The sequence below is a fragment of the Camelus bactrianus genome, chromosome 4 (genome assembly GCF_048773025.1).
Source record: "Camelus bactrianus isolate YW-2024 breed Bactrian camel chromosome 4, ASM4877302v1, whole genome shotgun sequence".
Lineage (NCBI taxonomy): Eukaryota > Metazoa > Chordata > Mammalia > Artiodactyla > Camelidae > Camelus > Camelus bactrianus.
In genome coordinates this window covers 40,740,512-40,763,156 of record NC_133542.1, presented here as the reverse complement: position 1 = coordinate 40,763,156, position 22,645 = coordinate 40,740,512, and the positions used below count along the sequence as shown (strand labels likewise).

Here is a 22,645-nt window from a genome sequence, read left to right as displayed (position 1 = left end):
GCTTTTTAGACATAATGCTATTGTACACTTAACAGATTACAGTACAGTGTAAATATAATTTTTATATGCACTAGGAAACCAAAAAAGTCACGTGACTTGCTTTACTGTGGTATTTACTTTATTGCAGTGGTCTGGAACTGAACCCACAAAATCTCCAAGGTATGCCTGTAGAAAATCGTTCAACTGCTGTGGAAAACAGTGGGCAGTTCCTGAAAAGGCTAAACATAAAATTAACATATAATCCAGCAATTCCATTCCTAGATATTTATCCACAGGAATAGAAAGAAGGGACTTGAAAAGACATGTATGTTAATGTTCAACAGCAGCATCATTCACAAGAGCCAAAAGGCAGAAACAACTCAACTGTAATCAACAGATAAATGGACGAAATGCAGCATATACATACAATACAATATTATTCTGCCACAAAACGGAGTGATTTTCTGATATACACTACAACATGGGTGAAACTTGAAGGAATTATGCTTAGTCAAGTAACTAGATATAAAATGGCAAACAAAAGCATGATTCCATTTATATAAAGTACCTGGAAGAGGCAAGTTCACAAAAACAAAAGTAGATTAGAGGTTAGCAGGGTCTACAAGGAGGGTGAATGGGGAGTTATTTCTTAATGGTTACAAGACTCCCCTTGGAGTAATGAAAATATTTCAGAAATAGATACTGGTGATGGTTGCACAACACTGTAAATATAGTTAAAGCCACTGAATTCTATGGTTTAAAATGATTAAAATGGTATTACAAAAAAATTGAAGATGATTGGGGAGGCAGGTTAACAATATAAAATGAAACCATATAGGAAGAGATAAATATTAGAAATATTATTTAATGGGGAAAAGTACACTGTCAGTTTGTACTTTTATAGAGATTAAAAGTCCATTTTGCAGTATTCACATTCTACAAAAATTATTTTCAAAAAGTTTTCCCAAATATAAATAATTTAAGATGAAGTAAATCAGGAAGAAGTCTATTATAGCTAAATGCACTAATATAATAAAATTTTTATGGCACAAACCTACCAGAGCATTTTCTTTAATTTCAAGATTCTTGAGGGCCACAGCTCCTAAAAGAAAAGATTAAAAAATAAAATTGAAATATTCAAATAATCTTCATTTTAACAAATTAGTATACTTCATACCTATATGTCACGTTAATGAAAAATAATTATAAAAATGTGTAACAGAAAGTAGAATCCAACTTTCATTGTTGGCACACCTTCATTCTTAACTTAGTCTAACAGTTTATGTTTGACCAAAACATCATTTATTATAAGTTCTGACCACTGCAGTTACAGATCAATATTAATGAATACAAACATGCTCATCAAAATTACACAAATAATATGAATCTAGTAACATAACATACAAGAAACTATAGGAAAAATGAATTATATTTAAATATATCTGCAATGAACAACTGGAAAGAAAATTTTAATCCATCCATGTGAGATTAGTAAGGATTTCCTAGAGATATTAGAGTGTTGCCCTATCTTTGCTTTAATTCTGCCATAGAAAACTACTGCCTTCACTTTTAAGTAGTAATTAGAATATGAGTAACTGTTGCCTAAATGTTCACATAATGTATAGGAAAAACACCAAGAAATGAATGTCAGTAACATCCAACAGACATAAGTTGTATAATAAGGCACAAACTTGTTCACACATTGTGGAGGTGACCAATCAGTGAATGATACGGGTATGCGGAGTATCACTTATCTTACTCTTTTTTTCCAGTGTGACATGCAAAACTACAGCTTAAACTTTCCATTTATGGAAAATTCTTTGTACGGCAGCCTTCAATATACTTTGTGCTGTGAATTCTTTTTTCCAATTAGTATATGATGAAGATAGGAAATGAAATACTGAGTAGAACTAAGAAAGTTGCTATTTTTTAAAAAGTTATTTTACATTAAAATGTATCTTCCAAAAATATCATCAAATAGATCTTTAATGTTATATGGTATCTCCATACACTGGTTAAAAAAATTTCAAGGAGTAAAAAGCCTTAGTTTACTCATCTTTTCCAGTGAAAATCCTAATAAATATTATTTCTTTCAAATGTATTTTCCTTAATAAATAAAAAAGGGCTCCCAGTGCTACAAAACTAAAACACATGACACTGAAAAAAGATTGATACTTGATAATTGCATTAAAATGTCCAACAAACTTAATATTCCCACATAAAACTAATTTTAATTACTTGTAGTACAACTTGAAATACAAGTAATTCTAGTTTGATTTCTGCTTACCATGAGATTTTTGGATAGCAGTTTATATATTTGTGATTGTTTTAAGTTACTGATCTCTTAATTTCAAGTGCATTCTGAAAACTCTGCATTTGTACACTCCTCCCCTCATGATTACCGTTTTTGATATATTTTATATCTAATTGTTTTATGTATCCCTTAACTGCTTATTGTGGGTATAGATGAATTTACTATTTTTGTCTTTTAACTTTTGTATCAGATTTGTGGTAGATGATTATTCACCATTACTATATGTCTGCCTTTACCAGTGAGCTTTTTCGTTTCATAATTTTCTAGTTTTTGAGTTGTGGCCTTTTCTTTTTTTTGCCTAGACAGGTTCCTTTACATTTGTTGTAAAGCTGGCTCATAGTGCTGAACTCTTTAAGCTTTTACTTGTCTGTTAAGCTTCTGATTTCTCCATCAAATCTGAAGGAGAGTCTTGCTGGGTAGAGTATTCTTGATGATCAGTTTTCCCCTTTCATTACTTTGAATATATTTTTCCATGCCCTTCTGGACTGCAGTGTTTCTGCTGAAAAATCAGCTGGAAGCCTTATGGGAGTTTCCTTGTATGTTATTTGTGGACTTTCCCTTGCTGCTTTTAAAGTTCTCTCTCTAAGTTTTGTCATTTTAATTACAATGCATCTTGGTGTGTTCCCCTTTGGATTCATCCTTTATGGGACTCCCTGCACATCCTGAATTCTGGTGACTATTTCCTTTTCCAATTAGGGAAGTTTTCAGCTATTATGTTTTGTATAGACTGCTATACAAAAACATTACAGTAAAGACAAACCAAAAATCTTTAATAGATATACACACAACAACAACAACAACAAAGAATCCCAAACATAACAACAAAGATATTCATCACAAGATTAAAGAAAAAGAAAGAAAAAAAGATTAAAAAAAACAAAGAAAGGCAATAAAAACATTAAATAATCAATAATCACATTAAATGTAAATGGACTAAATGCTCCAACCAAAAGACACAGAGTGGCTGAATGGATACATAAACAGAACTGGTATATACCCTGCCTACAAAGGACTTACTTCAGATCTAGAGACACACTCAGACTGAAAGTGAGAGAATGGAAAAAGATATTCAATGGAAATGGAAATCAAAAGAAAGGCAGAGTAGCAATACTTATACCTAACAAAATAGACTTTAAAATAAAGATAGTTACAAAGAAGGACATTACATACTGATAAAGGGGTCAATCCAGGAAGATGTAACAACTGAAATATATGCACCTAACGTGGTAGTACCTCAATATATAAGGCAAATATTAACAAACATAAAAGGAAAAATCAGCAGTAACACAGTAATTGTAAACAGCTTTAACACCCCACTTACATCAATGGACAGGTCATCCAATCAGAAAATCAACAAGGAAACACTAGCCTTAAGTAACACATTAGACCAGATAGACTTAATTGATATATATAGAGCATTCCATGCAAAGGCAGCAGAATACACTTTCTTTTCAAGTGCACACAGAACACTCTGCAGGATAGATTACATGCTAGACCATGAAACAAGCCTCAGTAAATTTAAGAAAACTGAAATCATATCAAGCATCTTTTGCAACCACAACACTGAGACTAGAAATCAACTACAAGAAAAAATTGCAAAAAAACACAAACATGCGGAGGCTAAAAAATATGCTACTAAACAACCAATAGAGCATTGAAGAAAGTAAAGAGGAAATAAAAAGATACAGACAAATCAAAATGAAAACACAATAATCCAAAACCTCTGGGATAAAGCAAAAGCAGTTCTAAGACGAAAGTGACCAGTGATACAACTTTACTTCAGGAAACAAGAAAAATCTCAAACAATCTAACCTTACACCTAATGTAACTAGAAAAAGAACAAACAAAACCCAAAGTTAGGAAAGAAATAAATGAAATAGAGACTAAAGAAAAAAAAATAGAAAGATCAACGAAAATAAAGCTGGTTCTTTAAAAGGATAAACAAAATTGATAAACCTTTAGCTGAACATAAGAAAAAAAGGAAAAAAGCCCAAATCAATAAAATCAGAAATGAAAAAGGAGTTACAACCAACACCACAGAAATACAAAAGATCGTAAGAGACTACAACAAAAAAAACTATATGCCAGTAAAATGGAAAACCTAGAAGAAATGGACAAATGCATAGAAAGGTACAATTTCCCAAGACTGAATGAGGACAAAATAGAAACTATGAACAGACCAATTACCAATACTCAAACTGAAGCAGTTTTAAAAACTTCCAACAAACAAAAGTCCAGGACCAGATGGCTTCACAAGTGAATTCTACCAAATATTTAGAGAAGAGTTAATATCTATCCTTCTCAAAAATATTCCAAAAACTGCAGAGGAAGGAACACTTGCTTAAGTGGGTCAATATACATTATTGGAGTCCAAGAGGAGGAGAGAGATTAATATATGAATCATGGGAGTCCCAGAGGAGAGATAAAGGGGCAGAGAACTTATCTGAAGAAATAATAGCCAGAAACTTTCCAAATTTGAGGAAAGACATGGATATATAAATCCAAGAATCTCAAAAAAGAAACAATAATCAAATAGAGACTATTAAAGGTAGCAAGAGAAAAGTGATTTAATATTTACATAGAAGCTTCAAAAGATTAACAGTAGATTTTTCAACAGAAACACTGCAAGCCAGAAAACAGGGAAATGATATACTTAACGTGTTGAATGAAAAAAAAAAAACTGTCTACTGAGAACATTATATCCAGCAAAATATTTTATTTACTTCAAAAATGAGGGAAAATTAAGATATTCTCAGATAAACAAAAGCTGAGGGAATTCATTACCAGCAGAGCTGCCTTTCAAGAAGTTTTAAAGGGAGTCCTTCAAGTGGAAAAGAAAGGATGCCAGGTGGTAACTTGAAGCCTTATGAAAAAATAAAGTTCTCCAGTAAAGGTAAAGACATGGGAAAATATAAAAACCAGTATTATTGTGGTCTTACTTTGTGATTCCATTTTTTATCCTTTTACAGGATTGAAAAGACAAAAGAATAAAAAAGTTAGAAGGCTATGTTAATAAGTAAATATTATATAAAGATGCCATTTTTTTTTTTTACATCAGTAAAATGTCGAGAAGGCAAGCTGTAAAGGGGTAAAGATACTGTATGCAATTGAAGTTAAGTCGTGATCAGTTTAAAATATACTGTTGTAACATTAAGATATTGTATGTAATCCTGCAAAGAAAATGCCTATAGAATATACACAAAAAGAAATAAGGGAATCAAAGCATACCACTACAAAAAAATTGAACACAACGAAAAGCAACAAGGAAAAAAATGAGACAAAAAATCATAAGACATAAAAATAATAATTAACAAAGCAGCAATAGTAAGTCCTTTCCTGTAGATAATTGTTTTAAGTGTAAAGTGTTTAAACTCCCCAATCAAAAGACCCTGATAGGCAGAACGGATTTAAAAAAAAAAAAAGCTCCCAAAATGTTAGCTCTAAGGCCACACATTGGTTGAAAGTGCAAGGATTAAAAAAGATTTCTCTTGAAAATAATAAATAATAACCAAAAGAGAGCAGAGATTACTATACTGATACTAGACAAAATAGGCTGTAGGTCAAAAGCTGCTACAAGAAACAAAGAATGGCATTACACAATGATAAAAGGGTCAATTCACAAAGCAGATATGACAACTGTAAACATATGCATCAGAGCTGAAAAACATATGATGCACACACTGACAGACCAGAAGAGAGAAATGGCTCTACAATAGGAGAAGACTGCAATACACAACTTCAGTAATGGATAGAATAACCAAATAGAAGATTAACAAGAAAATAGAGGAACTGAACCAATACATACAGAGCATCATTACCCCAACAGTAGAATATACAGTTTTCTCAGGTGCACACGGAACATTTTCAAGTACAGGTCCATGTTAGACTACAAAAGAATTTGAGAAAATTTTAAAAGACTGAACTTATATAAGCTATCTTTTCTGATAACAATAGAATGAATCTAGAAATCAACAGAAAAGAAACTGAAAAATCCACAAATATATGAAAACTAACACACTCAAACAAGCAATGGGTCAAAGAAATCACAAGAAAAATTTAAAAACAATTTAAGAAAAATGAAAGTGAAAACATACCAAAATTTGTGGGGTTCAGGAAAAGCATTCCTGGGAGACTACACGTACACATATATATATATGTATCAGTATATGTTTATATTAAAAAAGAAGAAATATCTAAAAAAAGAAGAAATATCTAAAATTAACAACATAAATCTGCATCTTAAAAAAAACAGAAAAAGATTTAACTAAAATCAAAGCAGAAGGAATGAAATAATAAAGATTAGAGTAAATGTAAGCAAAACAGAGAAATGAAAACCAAGAAAATTGATGAAACCAAAAGTTGGTTCTTCAAAAGGACCAATAAAATTGACAAACCATTACGTAGGCTGACTAAGAAAAAGAGAGAGAAGGGTCAAATACAGTTGACCCTTGAACAGCACAGGTTTGAATTTTGTGGGTCCACTTACATATGGATTTTTTTCAATAAATACATTCTGCAGTACTACATGATCCATAGATGACTGAATCTGCGGATGTGAGCTGCGGATATGGGGGGCCAATTGTAAAATTATATACAGGTTTTCAACTGTGTAGGGTTTGACACCCCAACCCCTGTGCTTTTTAAGGGTCAAATGTAAACTAAAATCAGAAATGAAGGTGGGGATAGTACTACTTATTTCACAGAAATAAAAAGGTTTATTAACACTACTATGAATAGGTGTATTGTAACAAATTTGATAGCCTAGGTGAGATAGATAAATTCCTAGAAACACACACCCTACCCCTAATGAATTATGAAGAAACACATCATCTGAACAGATTTGTAATTAGTAATGAGATTTCATCAGTAATCAAAAACCTCCCAACAACAACAACAAAAGCCCAGGACCAGATGGTTTCACTGGTGAATTCTACCAAACATTTAAGAGAGAACACCAGTATTCTTCAAATTCTTCCAAAACACTGAAGAGAAGGAAATACTTCCAAACTCAACCTATCAGGTCAGCATTAATCTGATAACAAAGCCAGACACAGATACCATAAGAAAACTACAGATCAATATCCTGCATGAATACTGAGGCAAAAATTCTCAACAAAATACTAGCAAACAAAATTCAATGGCACATTAAAAGAATTATACACCATTACTCAATATAATTTATTCCAGGAAAGGAAAGATGGTACGATATACAAATTCAATCAATGTAATACAACTCATTTAGCAGAATAAAGGAAAAAATACAGGATCATTTCAACTGATGAATAAAATGCATTTGAAAAATTTCAACATCCTTTCATATAAAAACACTCAAACAAACCAGGAATAAAAGGAAACTACCTCAACACATTAAGGCCATATATGAAAAGCCCACAATGAAAATCATATTCAATGGTGAAAAACAAATCTTTTCCTATAACATTAGGAACAAGGATGTCCACTTTTGCCACTTCTTTTCGACACAGAAAGTCACAGCCAGAGCAATTAGGCAAGAAGAATAAATAAAAAGCATCCACATTAGAAATAAGTGAAATTCTCTCTGTTCACAGACAACTGATCTTATACAAAGTAAAACTTAAACATTCCACACAAAAAATCTGCTAGAATGAAGTCAGCATGTTGCTGGATACCCAATCAAAACACAAAAATTCGTTGTTTCCATACATTAACAATAAACAATCCAAGATGGAAATTAAGGAAACAATTCCATTTAAAATAGCATCAAAAATAATAAAATAGTTAGAAATAAATTTAACTGGGGTGGGCGAGGAGGGAATGATTTATACCCTGAAACTATAAAACATTGTTGAAAGAAGGTAAAAACACATAAATGGAAAGACATTCCATGTTCACAAATTGGAAAGCAATACTGTTAACACAGCATGATTACCCAAAGCAACCTACAGATTCAACATAATCCACATTACAACCCCAACATTACTTGCAGAAATAAGAAAACCCATTTTTAAATTCATACGGCATCTCAAGGGACCCACAAGCAGTCAAAACAATCTCTAAAAAAATGTTGGCAGTCTCACAATTCTTGATTTCAAAATGTACTAACAAAAGCACAATGATCAAAAGAGCATGGTGCTTGCTAAAAAGACAACCTATGGAATAAGAAAAAAGTATCTGCAAATGATGCAACTGACAAGGGGTTAACATCCACAACAGATACGGAGCTCATACAATTCACTACCAAAAAAAGCAATCCAATCAAAAAATGGCCATAAGACTTAACAAACATTTTTCCAGATGACACAGAGATGGCTAGCAGGCACATGAAAAGATGCTCAACATTGCTAATTATTAGAGAAATACAAATCAAAGCCACTATGAGGTATCACCATACACCTTTCAGAAGGCCATCATCAAAAAGTCTACAAATGTTGGAGAGGATGTGGAGAAAAGGGAACCCTTGTACACTGTTGGTGGGAATTTAAATTGGTGCAGCCACAATGGAAAACAGTGTGGGAGGTTCCTTAAAAATAGAACTATCATATGATGCAGCAATTCTGTTCCTGGGTATATATCCAGAAAAAAAGAAAACACTAATTTAAAAAGATACATGCACTTCCACCCTAATGTTCATAGCAGCAATATTTACAATAGCCAAGGTATGGAAGCCACCCACGAGCCCACCAATAGATGACTGGATTAAAAAGATATGTCTGTCTGTCTCTCTCTCTTTCTCATGCACACACAAACACACATACAGGAATATTACTCAGCAATAAAAAAGAATGAAATACTGCCGTTTGCAGCAATGTGAATGGACCTAGAGAATATCACACTTAGTGAAATAAATCAAAGGCAAATATTATATATCACTTATATATGGTATCTAAAAAATAATACAAACAAATGTATATGCAAAACAGAAACAAGACTCACAGACATGGAAAAACAAACTTGTGGTTACCAAAAGGGAGAGGGAAGGGTTGAGGAACAAACTAGAGGTACAGATTAAGAGATACAAACTACTACATATAAAATAGGTAAAAAAAAAACCCAAAAATTTACTGTATAGCACAGGGAATTATACCCATTATCTTGTAAAAACTTAATGGAATATAATCTGCAAAAATACTGAATCACCATGCTGTACATCTGAAACTAACATAATACTGTAAACCAACAACACTTGAATTAAAAAAAAAAAAACCAAACCCAGCATGGTGCTGGCATACAGACACTTAGACCACAGGAATAAAATAGCCCAGAAATAAACCCTCACATACATAGTGAAATGATTTTTAACAAAGCTACCAAGATCATTCAATTTGGGAGTTGTCTTTTCGACAAAAGATGCTAGAAAACTAGATATTCACATGCAAAATAAAAAAGCTGGATCCTTACCATATACCATATCCAAAAATTAACTCAAAATGGGTCAGACTTAAAAGTCAGACCTAAAACTATAAAATTCTTAGAAGAAAGCATAGGTGGAAAGTTCCATTAACATTGAATTTGGCAATGATCGAATTAGAGTTCTTGGACCTGACACCAAATATAACAAAAAATAGAAAATTTGGACTTCACCAAAATTCAAAACTTTTATGCATCATAGGACATTATAAACAATGAAAAGGCAACATGGGGAACAGGAAAATACTTACAAGTCACATATGTAATAAGGGATCAATATTTAGAATATAGAAAGAACTCCTGTCTACAACTCAACAACAACAAAAAAACCTAATTAAACGTTGGCCAAAGATCTTGAATGGACATTTTTCCAAAGAACATATACAAATGGCCAATAACCACATGAAAAGATGTTCAACATCACTAATCATTAAGGAAATGCAAATCAAAATGACAATAAGATACCACCTCACATCCATTAGAATGGCTACTATCAACAAAACAAAGTAATGAATGTTCTTGAGGATGTGTAGACATTGGAAGCCTGGTGCACTGTTGTGGGAATGTAAAACAGTGTGATTGCTATGGAAAGTAGTATCATGGTTCCTCAAAAAATTAATTACCATATGATGCAGCAATTCCACTTGTGAGTATTTGAGAGCAGGGACTCAAAGGGGTATTTGTACACTCATTTATAGCAGTATTATTCACTATAGCTAAGAAGGGGAAACAACCCATGTGTCCACTGACAGATGAATGGAGAAACAATATGGTATATACATACTATGGAACATTATTCATCCTTAAAACTGAATGAAATTCTGACATATGCCATAGCACATAAACCTTGAAGACATTATGCTAAGTGAAATATGCCAGACACAAAGGGACAAATACTGTATTATATCACCATGTATTATACCTCTTATACTAGAATAATCAAATTCATAGACACACAAAATAGAATGGTGGCTGCCAGAAGTTAAGGGGAGAGAAAATGGGTAGTTACTGCTTAATAGGCACAGTGTCTCAGTTTTGCAAGACAAAAAGTTCTGAAGATGGATGTGGTGATGATAACAACAATGAGAATATACTTAATGCTACTGAGCTGTACCCTTTGAAGTGATTATGATAGGACAGCCACATGTAAATCAATGAAACTAGAACACTCCCTCACATCATACACAAAAATAAACTCAAAATGGCTTAAAGACTTAAACTTCAGACAAAACATAGATCTCCTAGAAGAGACAATAGGCAAAACATTTTCTGATATAAATCATAGCAACGTTCTCCTAGGACAGTCTACCCAGGCAATAGAAATAAAAGCAAAAATAAACAAATGGGTCCTAACTAAACTTATAAGCTTTTGCACAGCAAAGGAAACCATAAATAAAACGAAAAGACAGTCTATGGAACAGGAGAAAATATTTGCAAACGATGTGACTAAAAAGGGCTTAATTTCCAGAATATACAAATAACTCATATAACTCAATAATAAAAAACAAACAACGCAACCCCAAAATGGACAGAAGACCTAAACATACATTTCTCTGATGAAGACATACAAATGGCCAATAGGCACAAGAAAAAATGCTCAATATCGCTAAGTATCATAGAACTGCAAATCAAGACTGCAATGAGGTATCACCTCACACCAGGCAGAATGGCCTTCATTCAAAAGTCCACAAATGATAAATGCTGGAGGGTGTGGATAAAAGAGGATCCTCCTACACTGTTTGGGGGAATGTAGCCTGGTGCATCCATTATGGAAAACAGTATGGACATTCCTCAAAAAACTGAGACTTTCCATACGACCCAGCAATCCCACTCCTGAGCACAGATCCAGAGAAAACTCCAAAAAGTCACATGCACCCCAATGTTCATAGCAGCACTATTTACAGTAGCCAATACATGGAAGAAACCTACATGTCCATCAACAGATGACTGGATAAAAAAGTTGAAGTATATATACACAGTGGAATCCCAGTTAGCCATAAAAGAGGATAAAATAATGCCATTTGCTGCAATATGGATTCAACCCAGAGATGGTCATTTTAAGTGAAGCCAGAAAAAGAAAGATACCATATGATATCATTCAAATATGGAATCGTTTAAAAAAAAAAAAAAAAGACACAAGTGAACCTCTTTACAAAACAGAGACAGACTCACAGACACAGAAAACAAATTTGTGTTTACCAGGAGGGAAAGGGGTGGGGAAGGATAAATTTGGAGTTTGGGATTTGCCGATACTAACTACTATATATAAAATAGATAAATGAGGTACTACTGTATAGCACAGGGAAATATATTCAGTATCTTGTAATGGCCTATAATGAAAAAGAATATGAAAAGGAATATATATACATATGTATAACTGAATCACTATGCTGTATACCAAAAACTAACATTGTAAATCGACTATAATTCAATAAAAAATGGTTATGATAAATTTTACACTGTATGTATTTAACCACAATTTTCAATCGGCATGGGGATGAAGAAGAAATAAAATCTTTCTCAGATAAAAACTGATAGAATTTGTTGCCAGTGGACCCGTCTTGCAAGAAACGTTAGAAGTTTTCAGAGAGAATGAAAATGATACAGATCAGAAACTCAGACCTACAAGGGCATTAGAGAAGGAATAAATGTAAAATTAGGCCTTTTATTTTCCTTATTCTTAACGGTCTAATGGAAAAGTGTTCAAAATAATAATAGCAACAGTGCATTGAGTGAGTACATCTTATGGATGAGTCAAATGAATAATAATGTTATAAAAGAGCTGAAGAAATGGAATGGAATACTGTTTTACGATACCTCCACTATCCCTGAAGCAGTACAGTGTTATGTGAAAGTGGACCTGGATTATTAGTTTTAAATGGATACTGCAATTCTAACGCAACCACTAAAAAATAAATAAATAAAAAACAAAACAAAAACCTATAATTGATATGCCAGGAAAGGAGAAAAAATTAAATCATGTAAAATGCTCAATTAAAACCAGAGGAGGCAGAAAAAGAGGGGGAGATTTTAAAAAGCAAAGAAAGATATGCAACAAATAGACGACAGCTACAAATATGATAAATATAAATCCATTTATAAACCCAACTATATCAATAATCATAAATTAAATGTGAATGGTCTGAATATAGCAATTAAAAGAAAGGGGCATGACAGCGGATTAAAAAACAAAACCCAACTACAAGGTATCTACAAGAAACCCACTTTATATTTTAAATTTTTAATTTTTTTTTATTGAGGTAACATCGGTTTGTAACATTATATAAGTTTCATGTGTACATTGTTTCTACTTCTGTATACAAGATAGCTTGTTTTCCACAAAAAAATTTAGTTTCTGTTCATCACCATACAGTTGATCCCCTTTACCCATTTTGCCTTCCTCCTAAACCCTTATCCCCCCAGTACTCTATTCTCCGTATCAACATGTTTATTTTTGATTGGTTTGGTTGCTTCATTTATTTTAGTTTTTTGTTTCTGTTTTTTATACTCCACATAAGTAAAATCATATGGCATTTGTCTGTCTCCATCTGACATATTTCACTTAAAAAAGCCTCAAGATCCATCCGTATCACAAATGGCAAGATAAGAAACCCATAAATCAATGAAGTTAGAATACTCCCTCACATTATACACAAAAATAAACTCAAAATAGCTTAAAGATTTAAACATAAGACAAGACACAATCAACCCCCTAGAAGAAAACATAGACAAAACATTATCTCACATACATCTCAGTAATGTGCTCCTAGGGCAGTCTACCTAAGCAAGAGAAATAAAAGCAAAAACAAATAAGACCTAATTAAACTTACAAACTTTTGCACAGCAAAGAAAACCATAAGCAAAACAAAACAACCTACAGAATGGGAGAAAATATTTGCAAAAGATGATACTGACAAGGGCTTGATTTCCAGAATATATAAACAGTTCATACGACTTACTAAGAAAAAAACAACCCAATCCAAAAATGGGCAGAAGACCTAAATAAGCAATTTCCCAATGAAGACATATGAATGACCAATAGGCACAAGAAAAAATGCTCAATATCACTAATTATCAGAGAAATGCAAATCAAAACTACAATGAGGTATCACCTCACACCAGTCAGAATGGCCATCATTCAAAAGTCCACAAATGACAAATGCTGGACAGGCTGTGGAGAAAAGGGAACCCTCCTACACTGCTCGTGGAAATGCAGTTTGGTGCAGCCATTGTGGAAAACAGTATGGTGATTTCTCAAAAGACTAAAAATTGACTTATCATATGACCAAGCAATCCCACTCCAGAGGGAACCTTAATTCAAAAAGACACATGTACCCCAATGTTCATAGTAGCACTATTTACAATAGCCAGGACATGGAAACAACCTAAATGTCCAACAGCAGATGACTGGATAAAGAAGTTGTGGTATATTTATACAATGGAATAATACTCAGCCACAAAAAATGATAAAATAATGCCATTTGCAGCAAGATGGATGGCCCTGGAAAATGTCATTCTAAGTGAAGTAAGCCAGAAAGAGAAAAATACCATATGATATCACTCATACATGGAATCTGAAAAACAAAAAAGATAAATGAACTTACACATAAAACAGAAACAGACCCACAGACATAGAATCCAGACTTATGGTTGCCAGAGGGGAGGGGATTGGGAAGGGATAAACTGGGAATTCGAGATCTGCAGACTGGCGTGTGTAAAATAGATAAACAAGTTTATACTGTACGGCACAGGGAAATATATTCAATACCTTGTAGTAGCTCATGGTGAAAAAGAATAAGAAAATGAATATATATATATTCATGTATATCTTAAGAACTGTGCTGTACACCAGAAACTGACACATTGTAAACTGACTATACCTCAAAAAAAAAATGCTTTATAAAAAAAAAGATAAGAAATCCACTTTAAATATAAAGACACAGATAAATTAAAAACAAAGGGATATTAACAAATGTATAGAACACTTCACCCAACAACAGCAGAATATTCTTCTCAAGCTCACTTGGAACACTTACCAAGATAAACCACACTCAGGGCCATGAACCATATCTTAACAAATTCAAAGGAAGAGAAGCCATACAAAGTTTGCTTTTAGACCACAAAGGAATTAAACTAGAAATTATAAACATTTCTGGAGAGAAAGCTGCAAGATCCCCAAATATCTGAAGATTAAATAAACACAAGTTTTAAATAACACATAAGTCAAAAAAAGTCTTAAAATAAATTTTAAAAATATTTTGAAACAAATGTAAATGTCACTTATCAAAATTTGTGACACGCAGCAATAGCAGGGCTTAGAGGGAAATTTATACCACTGAATGCATGTATCAGAAAAGGAGAAAGATCGAAAACCAGTAATTTAAGCTTCTACATTAGGAAACTAGAAAAAGAAAAGCAAATTAAACCCTAAATAAGAAAAAATAGGAAGAATTTGGGCAGAAGTTGCTGTAATTCAATACAGAAAATCAATTCAGATTTCAATAAACCCAAAAGCTGGTTCTTTGAAAAGATAAATAAAACTAACAACTCTCTAGTCATGTTAATCAAGAAGAAAGAGAAAAGACAAACATTATTAATACCAGAAATGAAAGGAAAGGCCATCACTATTGAACCCATGGATATTAAGAGATTAGTATAGCAATCAAATGCTTTAACTTAGATGAAATGTACCAATTCCCTGAAAAATACATACTACAAAAACACACAAGAAAAAATAATCTAAACAGGCCTCTATCTATAAAAAAAATTGAATCAATAGTTAATAATCTTTCAACACTGAAAGAAAGCTGCCCAGATGGTTCAGATGGTTTCACTAATGTTCTATAAAACATTTAAGGAAAAAAATTATTCTAATCCCTCACAATCTCTTTCAGGTAACATATGAACACTTTTAACTCATCTATGAGTTCAGTATTACGCTAATACCAAAACCAGATAAAAACATTAAAAGAAAGAAAAACTACAGACCAATAACTCTCATGAACATAGATGCAAAAATCATCAATAAAACATCAGCAAATTGAATCCAACAATATATAAAAATAATTATACACTACGGCGAAGTGGGATTAATTCGAGGTATGAAAGGTTGTTCTACATTCAAAAATCAATAAATGTAATCGTATGATTCATAGAAAAATCTATGATCATATTAATAGATGCAGAAAAATCACATTACAAAATCCAACACACATTCTTAAAAAAAAAAACCTCTCAGTACACCAGGAACAGATATATATGGTAGAAAAAATAGTAATAATAATGGGTGCCTCTGAGGATGTGGGCAAGCAAACTTTGGGGTATGATGGATATGTTCATTATCTGGATCACAATGATGTTTCCCAGGTGCATACATATGTCAAGATTTATTAAACTGTAGACTTTAAATATGTGCATTTTACTATATGTCCATTTTACCTCGATAAAGCTGTTTGATGGTAGACTTTAGATTGTGGGTATATGGATGTGGACTGTAAAATCTCCTAACACTGATGTATTTTTGAACACTTCTAATAAAATGTTCCCTTTCAGCTCTAAGGTTCTACGAAAGTATCTTAGAACATAAAAGTAAAAACAATATTTAAGGAATTAGAATTGGTAATTCCCCTAAACTGAAACAATCATTTGTTTGGTTCCCCAGTATATTCCTATCACAGAAGAATGACTTGTTAAAATCAGCAACTGTGCCCTGACTGAATCTTCTTCTTCCTACAGAGCCACTGTTACACTAGGGGTATGCATTAAAAGGCCACTGAACATAAGACTACATAGAGAGAAAACTGGAAGATTAATATTTCAAAAACAGAATATGTAAGCGTAAAAGAAGAAATCTGAGCTTCTAATGTTCCTTAAAGATGTCAGACATAACAACAAAAAATATGTGTAAAATTTCCCCAAGTATTGTAATTCTGGAGAAAACAAGAAAAAGAGCAAGGAGGATAACTACAATACTGAGGTACTATGTTACAAATCACAATTCTATCACACAAGCCATCCCCTGGGTCATTTGTTTAAAAACAAATTTTTTGTGTGTCCTACTCCAGATAAACGAATTACAGTATCTGGAAAGCAATTTTAAAAATCTGTATTTATAACAAGCATACATGGCTGATTCTGATGCACCCTAGCTCTTGAAGAAAATATTAAATGCTAGATAGTTTAGCAAAATTGGGAGAGGAATCTCAGATGAAGTACTACCACCTCCCTAAACAAATGATAAAATAGGAAGGGTAGAGAATTGTAAATAACACCATATAAAAATTATACTTTACCAACATCAGAATTTGCCAAGAGGTTAAGAAAAAGCTCAATTTCTCTTTTCCCTCCCACAAAACCACAAAATAGATGCTTCCAGCACTCAGTCTACTTACTTACTGTACTGGACCCAGTATAGTAGCATTCATTGTTCTGCTGCATTGTAATTCAAGTTTTTATCAACTCCACTCATGTATGATAATGTTCCTAAGGAAAAATGGATTCTAATTTCCAAAGAACCATCTCTGAAACAAATTTTCCATTATTACATATGAAACCATCAATTTAAGTCCTGAATATTACTTAATACTATTCATATGCTAATAGTGAAATCAGCTGGATTGTTACACAGAAGCCCAGCAAAAGCATACATTTAAAACTAGTAGGTCCTTCTGACATTAGACCATAAAATACTAAGTCCATAATCTTAACATTTTTACTATGCAGCATCTAGTTTCAATTATTGAAATTTTCAAAGAATTTTTAAATTTATCAATTACTGCTTTTTAAATTCTCAAAGGATTTTTAAAATTCTAGCTATTGTTTAAATCTTCATTTATCAAAATATAACCAACTGTTATGCATAAAACACTAACATGTTATTTTTAAAATATGGTAACCACCAAAGTTAGAGATCACACTACCTGATTTCAAGACTTACTATAAAGCTACAGTTATCAAGACATGTGTAGTATTGGTGAAAATATGGATACATAGATTGCTGAAGCAGATACAGTTAAAAAATAAACCCACAGAATACAAAGTCTCCTGGTTTTTTGTTAACAGTGCAAAAATAATTCAATGGAAAAAGGATATTCTTTTAGGCAACTGGTGCTAGAAAAAATTGGGCATTTGTATCCACATGCAGACAAATGAACCCCAACCTTCAATCTATACTGCACTTTATAAAAAATGGATCTGAAATTTTACAGTTATAAAAATGTAAAACATAAAATTATAAAACTTCTAGAATAAAACATAGGAGAAAATCTTTGTGACTCTACATTAGGAAAAGACTTCATAGGCACGATACCAAAAGTACAACTCAGAAAGAAATTTTCATGAAATGGACTTGATAAAAATGTTAAACTTTTGCCATGCAAAACTTGACAGACTTGGAAAAGACTGGGAGAAAATACTTTCAAATCACATATCTTACAAAGGACTTGTATTCACAATATTAAAAGAACTCTCAACACTCAACAATAAGAAAACACTTTGGAAGAGTTTGGAAGTTCCTTAAGTCTAAACAAAAGTTACTATGTGAAAAACTGTGCTGTACACCAGAAATTGACACAACATGGTAAAGTGACTATAACTCAGTAAAAAAAAAAAAAAAGTTACCATGTGAGTCAGAAATTCCACTCCTAGGTATATACCCAAGAAAATTTAAAATATATGCCCACAAAAGAACTTGTACATGAATGTTTACAGCAGCAGTACTCATAAAAGGCAAAAAGTAGTAATAAATTAAATGTCCATCAACTGATGAACGAATAAACAAAATAGGTTATATCCATACAATGGAATATTAGTCAGTCATAAAAAGTAATGAAATACTGATACATGCTACAGTATGAATGAACCTTGAGAATATAATACTAAGTGAAAGAAGCTAGAAACAAGAGGCCGTGTATATTGCGATTCCATTTAAACGTAATGTCTGGAATTGACAAATCTATGGAAGACAGAAAGTAGATTAGCAGCTGCCAGAGGCAGGGTGGGGAGAAATCTGAGGTAACTGTTAATAGGTATGAGGTTTATTTTTGGAGTGTTGAAAATGTTCAGGAGTTAGATAGTGGTGACAGTTGCACAATTTTGTGATTATACTAAAAAGCAATGATTGTACATTTTAAAAGGGTGGATATAATGGTATGTGAATTAAATCTAAAGAGAAAAGGAAAAAAAGTCCAATTTAAAATGAGCAAAAGATTTGAAGACACTTCACCAACAGAATATACAAACAGCAAAGATTGACATGAAAAGTTGCTCAACGCCCTCAATCACTAAGGAAATATAAATTAAAACCACAATGCTTTATCACTATATACACATTGGAAGGGCTAAGATGTTTTTAAAATGGCAATACTAAGTGCTAGTGAGGGTGGAGAGCAACTACACACCCCCATTCAATGCTAGTGAGACTGCAAAATGGTACAGTCACTTTGAAAAGCAGTTTCAGTTTCACATAAATTGAGTATCCCTTACAACTTCAAAATCCCAAAAAGAAATAAAAATCTATGTCCACACAAAAACTTGAATGTGAATGTTTGCGGTAGCTCTATTCATGATCACCAAAAACTGAAACATCTTTGGACTGGTGAACAAACATATATAGAACATCCACACGATAAAATTGTACTCAGAAATAGAGGAATGAAATACCGATGCACGCATGCAACACATGGATGCCTCTCAAATTCATTTCGTATAAGTGAAAGGAGTGAAATTAAGAAGCCAGACCCCAAAAGCTAACACCACATAATTCCAAATACATGGCACTCTATAAAAGGCAAAACTGTAACAATGAAAACAGATCAGCGGTTGCCAGGAGTGGGGACTGGGCGGTAGACTATAAAGGGGCAGCAGAGGGACTTGAGGTCCTGATGTAATTTTCATCATCAAGTTTGTGAGGGTGGATACATGCTTCTTTGTATTTGTCAAGACGGACAGAACTGGACATCCTAAGAGTGAATTTTACTGTGTGAAAATTTTAAATGAACAAATCCGTTGATACGTCACTCTACACAAATTTCCACCTTGAATGTAGTACCAATTTTCCACTGTAGATCAAAGGATACCACAAAATGTTCTCAAGGCTTCCTACTGAGGTAGGTGGAGAGTTAGTAATAAAAGTGATAATAAGTTTTATTATTTTTACTTTGCAAATGAGAAGCAGCGCAGATTAAACCATCGGCTAGTTTCTCGTACTAGTCAGAGGTGCTGAGCTAGCACTTATGTCCCTAGTTCTTAGTCCCACTCTCTAACGTGGTATCGGATGCCAACAGTAGTAACAACAGGTTTTCTTTATCAAACTAAATTACCTATTTACACTATTTCATAAAGGAGAACAAGTATTTTAGAAGGCTCAAAGTGTGTGCATATTTAAGAATAGTAAAATAAAAAAAAAAAAATACACCACTCACACAAAAAATTAACCCTAGTTTTGGCCTGGAAGGGTCATTTCATAAGGAAAAGGAATCTAATTTCTAATGGGTATTTAAAGTAAATAAGGGTATAATACAAAACAGGTGGAAGCACTAAAAATGAAGCTCCAAATAAGGAAGAGCAACAGAATAAACCGATAGTAAGTAAGGCTTCGGTCCTTCACCATCTAAGCAACGTAAGGACGGGTTCATCCCCGTCTCTTGCACAGTGCACCTAGTCTCTTAAAAATTCAGTAACTCGCTGTGAACCACAAAACCCCAAAGCCTTACAAACGTGACACGTTCCTGGCTGAGGTTGTAAACTGAAAACACACAGCTAGCTGTTCGAGTTAATGTGCACAGGAGTTTCCGCTCTATGTTATCAGCCCAACCCAGGCCAACAACCCGGAGTCCAGTTGTGCTCCTGGAAGGGGCAGCCGAGAAACCGTCACGGTTCACCCACTCACAGAGGCTGAGGGAGGAAGGAAGGAAGAGGGCGTCTTCGGTCACAGCGCCTTGCTTTCACGTGCGAGGCGGCGTGCGACACTCCGTGGGCTGCCCGGGGCCTCCGTCACAACCCGGGGGGGGGGGGGGGTCGGGAATGACACAGACCAGACCAAGCCCAGGTGCGTCTCTTGGCCGCCCCTCACCCAGCACAGCTGAAACCGGACAGCGAGCGGCAGAAAAGGACGCCTCTGCGGAATCTTAACTTCAGACCCTTGGCGTCCACTACGGGGCCCCCCAGCCGGAAAAAGGGACTCTTTTCATCCCGCACCTACGGCCCCACTCCCCTCCAGCCAAAAGAAAACTCGCAAGCGGAGGCCCCGGAACTGCTGCCCAGCTCTACGTAATTTGACCCCAACGAGGGCGGCGGTAGGTGGCGGGCGAGGGGCCCGAGGCCCCAAGAAAGCCGGGCCCGGCTCCGGCAACGGGAGCCCAGGAAAGAGACGAGATACGCGGGCGGCGGCGGTCTCGTTACCTCCCCAGATGCCCAGCGTGAGCTGGGACGTGTCCAGGTTCACCACATAGTCCCCCAAGAACCGGTTCAACACGTCCACGACCACCGACTCGAACACCATTTTCTTCAGCCGCGGTGGACGCGGCGCTCCTTCTTCCTGCGCCTGCCCTCCCGCGCCCTTCTCTCGAGACCGCTCGGTTCACCGGCTCCGGGGTGGCTCGGACCGTGGAGCCACTCGCGCCGGACGCGCAGCCCTGCCGCGAGCCCTGTGAGGGGCGGAGGTGGGACCTCGAGCGACGCATGCGCACCTCGGGCTCCAGGGTTGGGGCGGAGAGGGAGGCCCGGGAGGGAGCTAGGGCGGCTGCGCCGCCGCCTCTCCGACGGGTGCCGGATTCCTGCTGAGCGCGGCTCCTGTCTCCTCGGCCCCGCCTTCTCCCCATCGCCTGGCAACGGGACGAGTATCTGGAGTGGCCCGACATTTCCCGACCCCGCCCCTCCCGCAGTCCGGCGTCGGGGCTGGCTGCGGGGGCGGGGCGCTGAGGGGCGCGGCGGTTACTCCGGGCCCGGGATGCCCCGCCCCTAACCGAGGAGACACGCCCCCCACACGGGCGGGGAGGTCCTAAACCTAAGTGAAGCAGGGGCTGATTGCAGCGCCTTCCATGTTAAGCGTGAAGCGTCACGAGGAGCACCCCCTTATTATTACAGTTTCGGGGGTACAGGCTGAGCCGGGGCGTTGCCGGCTTCCTGGGTCCGACTAGCCTGAGTGTTGGGACGCCTGTACCTGCCTCGCCCGGCCCTCCAAGGACTTGGCGAGGACGCACCTGAGATGACTTAACTTCTCCAGCTGCAGTCGAGGGAGGGAAGTAAAGAGTAAACTCGGGACTGTAATGCCACGCCCCCTCCCCTGCAACTGAGATCACGCTCTTTTTGGTCAAGTTAGTTAGACAAAACCGCCTTGCAACCCTTAAACTGCTGAGCTACACACACGCACACACCCAACCGCTCGCCCGCCGCCGCCAAATACTTCGAGACCTAGACCCTCAACCCTTGATCCTTCACATAATGACTGACCTTAACAAAGATTAGAACTCCTTCAAACCCACAACCACCCCCACTTTTGTCTTATGTAAAAATAGGGCCAAAGGCCTGAGGTCACACAGACGCTGGATGTGAAGTTTGGAAAACTGAAATAACCCTCTTAGGGATTTAAGACATGGGGGTATACTTCAAACGTTTTATCTCTGCATGGCAAATGATGATTTTTCTGTTAATTCCTGTATCGTTTTGGCACTTCTTGTGCATAGTCACCCAAATTTTTTAAGGTTTAAAAGTTTACCTTTACAAGTAGAGTGTGAAATTTAATTTTACACTCGTTTATGAGTACAGTGTGAAATTTAATTTTACACTCGTTTATGAATTATTTTCATATACTTTCATATTTGCAGAGCCTTTATTAGATCACCAGTTCAATCTCTTGGTCTTAAGAATAATGAAGCGTCAATGTTAGGGATTTATCCCAGGTGAAACAACTAATGTTCTGCAGAAACAGATGGAACCTGGCACTTCTAACTCCACTCCACCACCCCA

The 22,645-nt window shown here is 35.4% G+C and overlaps 1 protein-coding gene across 4 annotated transcripts in view; it reads right to left on the bottom strand.

Moving 5' to 3' along the window:
• VPS13A (vacuolar protein sorting 13 homolog A) overlaps positions 1-21,329 on the bottom strand; it is a 201,709-nt gene extending 180,380 nt beyond the window's left edge. For all 4 annotated transcript variants that reach the window (XR_006724182.2, XM_010952785.3, XM_010952786.3 and 1 more), the window contains exons 1-2: positions 21,080-21,329; positions 1,038-1,081 (exon numbers count right to left, since the gene is read on the bottom strand). Coding sequence is in view for 3 of the 4 variants with exons in the window: in XM_010952785.3 (XP_010951087.1) it covers positions 1,038-1,081; positions 21,080-21,179 (144 nt within the window). In the remaining variant the exon portion in view is untranslated. The remainder of the gene's footprint in view (positions 1-1,037; positions 1,082-21,079) is intronic.
• Between the last annotated feature and the right edge of the window lie 1,316 nt (positions 21,330-22,645).